The 8079-nt window shown below is 43.0% G+C and overlaps 1 protein-coding gene across 1 annotated transcript; it reads right to left on the bottom strand.

The window, feature by feature from the left end:
• On the bottom strand, positions 1-8031 carry LOC110492016 (E3 ubiquitin-protein ligase MARCHF9). Its single transcript, XM_036946922.2, has 4 exons — positions 6217-8031; positions 2616-2771; positions 1850-2042; positions 1-1535 (listed from the first exon to the last, which is right to left on the bottom strand). Exons 1-4 carry the CDS (start codon positions 6538-6540, stop codon positions 1207-1209), a joined length of 1002 nt encoding a protein of 333 aa, XP_036802817.1. The 5' UTR covers positions 6541-8031; the 3' UTR covers positions 1-1206.
• Between the last annotated feature and the right edge of the window lie 48 nt (positions 8032-8079).

Raw genomic sequence — 8079 nt, 5'->3', positions numbered from 1 at the left:
TGAATAATAAGGGATCCTCAGATCTCCATCTTTAATCCAATGGTTTGTTTGCTTGTTATCAAATCTGAATCATCAGCACACAGCAGCAAGTCGGTCATCTCTGTTATAGCTGAAATAACACTGCCATCAGTCAGATTTTTAAAAAACGGTTTGGTGCAATTAAAACCAGCTGAATAAAAAGTGTTTCTTTTGACAAGCACCTTTCTGAATAGAGCAAATTTGTAGAAGTGCTTAAATGTTATGTGGTAATTATGCGGCATTAAAAAAATGATATACCCATGCAAAATTCACTGTGAAATGTACAGATGTCTTTATTGCAGAGAAGATAGGACTAGGAGTCATCTTAATAAATGCATTGTTCTCCTTTTGTAGATGATCCCTTGATCCCTGTATTGTTTGCAGTAATGAACGTCGGTTTTCATATGATGGCTTTGATGTATGATGTAATATGATGTAGTATTCTTTGTTCTCCAGTCTGTAGCTTAATCATCATTAGCTACAGCAATATTTCAGAACTGCGGAACTATTATTATTATTATTATTATTATTATTTAGAGTTGTTTGAAAATGCTTGGCGTGCCATAAGGAGTTTCAGGTATCTCCTTAAATCATACACCCCGTATAAATATCAAAATGACAAAAAAAAGAAACCATACCAGAAAAAAATAAAATACATGTATTTCCTTGTGCATCCTGAAATCGGACTGAAAAATATCCTTGGATTGGGTTGTTATAAAGCATGTTGGATAGTTTGCATGTTTTCCATAGTTTACAATAACCATTCGATTATTACAAATCATGTGCATCGCTTTTTTTAAACAAACTCCTGTAAAGATCCTCATATGTGCGGTCTGTTGCTGTTTCAGGACGTTTCCAAACATCCAACACATTGTCTCGAACCCAGGTCTCCCAGCCCATAGACAAACTCATAATAACTGCTCCAGTAGGATTAACCTACTGGGCAGGGATCGTAATGAGCCTACCAAGGCAAGGGTTGTTACAATATCATAGTACCTTGGCTGCAGGTCCAGACATTGTCTTGTCTGTACGTATCCTTCCTTGGGCTGGGTACTGAAATCGAGTTCCTCAATGGAGTTGTCAAAATCTTGAAAGAACTGACCAGACCCCCCCCCCCCCCCCCCCCCCCCCCCGAAAAAAAACAATACCCTGCTTTATTCCTTCATTCCACCCCTTCCACGCTCAGTTTCATACCGTTGTCACCCTCATCACCACCTCCCGGTTGGCCGAGGAGCCGATACGTGGGTTGTGTGGCCGTAGCTGGCTCAGAATATGAAGGATGGTGTAGCCACAGTGGTGGTCCAGAATAGTCCTGAACCTCCGACTCTGTCTCCTGCTGCCGCCACTACCCAAGCCATGGGGGTTACTCCGTGAGCCCCGACCCCCACCCTTACTGCTACTCAACGGGTCCCCCAAGTCATTGGCTTTTATATAGTTCAATACTTTCCATTGTTGATTGACAGCCTGCCATCGCTTGAATATTCGGTATACTGATGAGCCCTCGTGGATTATAAGCCCTGGGAAGAGAGAGATGATTTTACAGAGATAGAAAGATGCAAGGCGTTCAATTATTTTTAAGGCATGAAATACTTGGGAGTAGGTAATAGGTACAAATCTGTCATACAAAGCACCTTACTCTAGTGCTAACAAATTACAGACATTTGGTATAACCACACAGTGCAGACACGTAAGCAGCGCCATCTGTTTTGAGTCTGGCAATGCACCATTTTCACCAGGTAGACTCTACAAAGCTTCACAGTGTGTGTGTGTGTGTGTGTGTGTATGTTAATGTATGTGTGTGTGTGTGTCTTCTGTGATTCCTCCTCCTCACCGATGCACACGATGTCCATGAAGCCGTACATGCCGTAGCAGATCTGGAAGAGCAGGTCCTGGCGCTGCCACTTGGCCGAGGGGCTGAGGGACGACCAGACGAGCCAGGAGATGCTGGCGATGAGGAACAGGGAGCCCAGGATGATGGCAGCGATCTGGACCTTCTCGATCACCGTCAGGGAGATGGCCTGCCACTGAACAGAACGGACACGAGGGCCAAGAAAGGGACAATAAGAAAGGGGAAACAGTCAAATGAATAGGATGTCATTTCAGGCACAGATTTAGTGAGGCAACAGGAAAAAGTGTCAGCACAGGTCCAGTTTTCACACTTTCCTCCTTGCGAGTGCCCAAGACTTGTTCTAGCAGAGTAACTGTAACGCCTAGACTAGTGCACCAGAGCAGAGCACTGTGTAATACTCTGATAGGGGTATTGTGCGTGGTTTGAAGTTGATGCATCAGCAGAAAACTGCCTGTGAGATAAGATCTGTGCACTGTGGCCACTAGAAAAACCGTCATTGATTTTGGAGGATGAGAGTAGACCAGGTGCACAATGCACACACGACTGGAGTGGATGAGACAGACCCCCTACTCCCTAGACACTTCTGTAAATCAGAAAGGATTGGATAGGTATAAGCAATATGAGGACAATCACAAAAGTGGAGCTACTGTTGTATTGTACTGCATGAAGTACCAATTGGCTAGGGTCTGATTCTGGCCAGAGCGTAAGTCCTCGAGAATGAGGGGTTGGGCGGAGTGACGAGACATACCTGCAGTGGGTTCTTGGTGCTGATGGCCAGGACATGGTACTTGAAGTAGCAAAGCTCACAGCTCCAGGAGCCTCTCTCGCTGATCCAGCGGATGAGGCAGGGCTGGTGGGTGCAGCGCACAGAACCCTTACAGCGACATGGGCTCAGCAGCTCTCCCTGCAGGAGAGAGAGGGGTCCAACCATAGAATTAGAATGACTAGAATAAACATTCTCATTCAAGCCAATGTTCTGTGATGTGAGTCTGATGTGGCATAACACACCATGGGTTATTTCTGAATTGGAAATATTTTGTAATAAGAAACGATACTGGATAATGGATAGCCCTCAATGTCTCACTTTTGTGTATGTCTGTCTGGCACACTCAGTAAAAATACAATGGGTGGACCCACACAGGTTGTGGGGCACCTTAACACAATATCACAATCCTCCCACATATTTTAGAGTTTGAAACAGTCAGAAAGCAACTATGAATGACCTATTCATTATTAATTAGAGTATCTTCCTCCTCTTCCACAATTTCCACCTTAGTAAATGGAAAATCAAAAGTGGTGAAAACATCAGTACTGTAGCTAAATGTCGAGGGTAGTATATTACTCAATGCTAAAATGATGCATGCCTAGGAATAATTAGTAGATCAATGCATGTGCCCAGCTTGATGCTGGCCTATTGGCCAGAACGAGCCAATTAGGGCCCGGCAACATCGGCAGGGGTGCACAGAGATTTGAAGGGCAGGCAGGTGAACGGGAGGTGAGCCATTCAACCCCTACTGTTCACACAAAACGGGTCCCAAATGGCAGCCTATTCCCTTCATGTTGCACTATGTCAAAAGTAGTACACTATATAGGGAATAGGTTGCCATTTCAGCGCAGAGACAGACTCTCAGTGAACTCAATCAATACAGGCCCTACTGCAGTACCTACAGCAAACATTGCCCTTCTCATCTGGATGGGTAGGATGGGATAAGAAGAACTTTCATCAGGTTGACTCTTGAGGAATAGAGAGAATGTTGAGCATTGTAGATTGTTTTATATATATATTTTTTACAGTTATGTATGTGTCTAATTATACACATCTAAATAGGCTGAAGTTAAAAAAAAGTAGCCTAGTAATTCCCCTGAATGCAGTTTCCTATTCATTGCTTGCAGTCCATACAGCAAATACCCCATCTAATTAGATCATCCCCACTTAAGTAGATTGTGAAATCCATGACGGGAATGTGCAAGTGCACACTTCAGAAGGGTGGAGAATCGGGACATAGTCCATGAGGACTCGTGAAGGAAAGGGAGTATGTTGAGATGTTTTGAATAAGTTTGGCATGAGTCATGTGTACACATTTACCAATTTACTCTTAAGAGCACGCAGATAGAAGACTAGTATTACCTTCTACTTTTCATATCAAGTTAAACTGCAAATACATCTGGTAGCAATGAACAAGATCAAACCACAACCAAAATCTAAAGTTATCCATCCATATTTAAAATTGTATTTAATAGTGCCATATTAGAAACTACCCTCGCTCCAGAAATAATTTGATCCCAAATGATTTTTAAGCACAAATGGGGAAATTTTTTTTTCATTTTGGTTCAGTTGGTAGAGAGTGACTCATTTAACCCATGTGTATTTCTCCCTAAATAACCAGTTGCATGTTTTTTTGACAGGGGCTTTACAATGACACTTCATAATCTTTTCCTGTTTTTTACATTTATTTTCCCCAGGTTTGCTTGTTTAAACCTTGTTATTATAAGATACTTTCATTGACTAACAACATACCGATTTGAGTGGGGGAGAGGAGCCACATGTCCCATCAGTCATAAACTGGTCAACAGTATATGAGGAAGTATATATATCAGCAGCATATAAGGAACTGAATAAAAACTTAAACATTTGTTGTACAGCAAAATGTCAAGCCAGGTAAAAGTAATAGTGTGTCCACCCACCCACCCACCCACACACCCATCCACCCACCCACACACCCATCCACCCACACACACACCCATCCACCCACACACCCACCCACACAACCATCCACCCACACACCCACCCACACACCCATCCACCCACCCACACACCCATCCACCCACACACACACCCATACACCCACACACCAACCCACCCACCCATCCATCCATCCAGGCACCCATCCTGTCTGAAGCAAATGCTGCCTGGCACTGCCCAGAGCCTCATATGTGGCTAACATTCCAAATATGAGGCTATGGCACAGCCTATTCTGAAGCTAGACCATGTCAAGTGGAAAGGTTGGTGATGGAGCCCACAGAAATACAATCACTAGGATGGGAAAATGTAAGTCGCATTGGATAAAGGTGTCTGTTAAATGGCATATATTATTATTAGTATAAAATCTCCTAAGACCCCAGACCACCCACCTTGACTTGAATGGGAATTCCCGTTCTAGATATTATATTTCTATGGGTGCACATGCCATTGCAATACCATGGAGTTCTCCTTCTGACGGCTCTGACAGGAAGTTTAATTATGAATCATATTTCATGCGTCCCACAGAGCAAGGTTATTATATTTGTAGAAGTAATTGCTCAACTGACAGGGACATGACTGTCCCCTGTTGTGACCCACTTGAATAATGAAATAACAATTAAATGACAAAGTGGCTGGGTCTACGATAATAGCTCATCTTCTAAGTAATCATGAAGTTGAAGTGGTACAGGAAGTAGTGCTGAAAGATAAGTTCATATCATGTCAATCTAAAGAAGATTGATGCTGCTTTTAAATCATTCTTAAAATGTATTCTGAATGTGTGTTTGCCTTTGCCTCATAGTCTATTCACTTAAGGCCCAGCCAATTAGCCTGAGATCCAAACCATGTGGAACAACTGGTCAGAACCAGGTAACTGATCAACATTTCTTACGGTTATATTACAGGTGTGAAACACCTGCCTGTTCCTTTTTATAGTTTTTCAATTCTGCATAGCTCCCAATGAGATTACAGATGCTATGAAGTAGCACCTACTGTATACTGTAATAATGCTATGACAAACATAAAATCTCACAAAGTCATTAAGTAGTGATTTCCATCTGTGCTCCAGTGGCACTTACACCATATCTCATTATCTCAAGGCCATGGTTAACGAGCTCAGCCAGGCTGTACAGGTTCTGCACATCTGTTGTGTCAAATTTTGGCTGAGGACCAAAGCTCCGTTCATTGTTCTGCATCCCTATACATTCATTGGCTTAGAGGCCCAAAGACGTAGCCTGGGTTCCAGTCTGTTTCTGCTCTTCTGACATTCGTTACCAGTTCATTACCAGGCCAATTATTATTCACGTGCACAAGTGGACCATGACATCAGTCAAGCTATAATCAACATTGTTATAGGCTATATAGTACTAAAATAACAATTGTATTTGTCGTATTTTCTCAACCAAATCAATTTGTCAATGTCACAGAACACACCAAATCGAAACAGGTCAAAGTGTAGCAATATAGGTTTACTATAGGCCTACACGCGTACTAACATTCAGAACCATGGACAGCGTAGGGCTATTGCCTAATGGTCAAATTGAGCAGTTTTGTGTTGTGGCGCGAAAAGCGGGACAACGAAGGCGTATGCATCTATCTGGGACAGTACCTGCTCCGGACCCTGAAAGCAGATACGACAGCGCAGGCTGCTTGCAGTGCTGGTGAGCGACACGGCATCCAGGCCCACTTGCAGTTTGGGGTCCTTCTCCTCAAAGCCCAGGCTCCGAGGCCGAGGATCCGTCCCGTAATACTCCTCCTCGTCATCCCGGGAGGAGCAGTCCACAAAGGGAGGCCAGCCGCAGCCGCCCATCCCAAGACCCCGCATGCTGGACCGTCTCTCTGCTTCGGCTCGTTCAGGCTGTCTCGAATCGTCTCGCATAAAAACCAGTACTTTCAGTTCGTTGAAAAACATGCGGATCCTATATTTGAACATGTTTGGCTACATTAATTATTCAGAAGGGAATGAAACCAATTTAAAAATAAGGTGGTCTCAAGAAAAAATTAAATATACCTTTGATTTAGGAGAAGGGTTATAATTATTATTATTATACACCTATTATCTTTAGCCAATTATTGTGCTGCATATGCTATTATTTAGGGGATTTTACCTAAACATTTTCTGAATAGTATCACTGATGAGCTTACAAAACTTGTAGGCTCACCCTATTGTAAATGTTCTGTCAAATGGTAAGAAATAAATGACCACGTCTTGGTTGTTGTCTGATGGCATGTGTGTCTAAGACAATGCAGATGAGAAATTTCCCTCTTGAGAAGCTCGATACACTCTCTCAATATTCATTACGAAAACAACTCTGCGAATGCTGTCAAGCTAGATTCTTCCTCCACCCCTACCACCACAAATACGTGATAGGCCTATATCGTCCATTGCCTGCACTATCGATCTAAATTATACACATCATCAAATACCTTGCATTAGGGGTTTGCAGCAAAAAATATATATGTTTGCTACACAAAGCAGAAGACATGCCAGCGTGGACTAGTGGAAGAGTGAACAACGGAGAGACATAAAATAGAACGAGATGTAAAAAATAAAAATAAACATTCCATGACCAACCCCACAGTCATATCTGGGACTGTTGTCAAGAAGCATAATCCAAAAGGGTGCGGACAGACGATATAATGAAAGTTAGATGTAAGACGTGTGATTATATCGTGTTTTTAATGATCCTTAGTAGCATCCCAGCCATCAGATCATGTTTTTTTTCCTATTCCACCTCTGTAATGTTTTGGATTGATCCATCAAGAATGGTCCACCTCATTCCACCCGACGTCCACACAGAGTGGATCCAATTTGCAATCCAGTGAATTTGCATGTTAAATATATCTGTAAATATATCCACTCAAAACAGCGATACATCCCACCTTCATTCGATAGCCATCAGCATTTCTCTTCGGTGTCTTCAATCTTTGCGTTGAAAATATGGTGCACCGAAATTTGAGAATAACAGACCAGAATTCAAAACAACAGTTGCTGCAATCTTCTAATTTACAGACCGATGGAGATGTCTACACATCCGAGAGGGCAATTACAGCAGTAGCCTAATGCCATTGATATTGTAGCCTAGCCTCTCAGATGGTGATGATGATGATAGCCTACTGCTTGCTCGCGCTGCCTGATTCCTCCTCGAAATGGTCGACTTTGATAGTGAACCAACGCAGCACCAACTTCCGGAATGAATACTAGCCTACAAGAATGAAAAACTGCATGACATTGGTATACTTTTATCATGTTCTTCTCTACGGTCATTAGTCTGTCTCCTCTGTATGATATGGATGCACCCTCTCTGGAGCCCTGTAGTTAGGGATGGGGAGGGCAGATTCCGTTCGGCTGTTGTATTGACAGACGACGCTGTCGCTGTCCAAGGTGCGATCTCGCCTAGTGACGTGTGCAGTCACAGTGCCACATGCACTACACTCCCGGGAAATATACATGATGACGCCTGAGCATCTC

Source organism: Oncorhynchus mykiss, chromosome 16 (assembly GCF_057628025.1).
Source record: "Oncorhynchus mykiss isolate SJ-2025 chromosome 16, ASM5762802v1, whole genome shotgun sequence".
In the NCBI taxonomy this organism is placed as follows: Eukaryota; Metazoa; Chordata; class Actinopteri; order Salmoniformes; family Salmonidae; genus Oncorhynchus; species Oncorhynchus mykiss.
This window is presented reverse-complemented; position numbering and strand designations above follow the sequence as displayed.

Bases quoted from the DNA above. Each gene is read 5' to 3' on its own strand.
- LOC110492016 (XM_036946922.2), bottom strand. From the start codon at position 6,540: ATGTTCAAATATAGGATCCGCATGTTTTTCAACGAACTGAAAGTACTG. The intron at 2,772-6,216 runs GTACTGTCCCAG...TCTCTCCTGCAG, and splicing joins GCTTTCAGGGTCCGGAGCAG to GGAGAGCTGCTGAGCCCATG. The intron at 1,536-1,849 runs GTGAGGAGGAGG...CTCTCTTCCCAG, and splicing joins CATGGACATCGTGTGCATCG to GGCTTATAATCCACGAGGGC.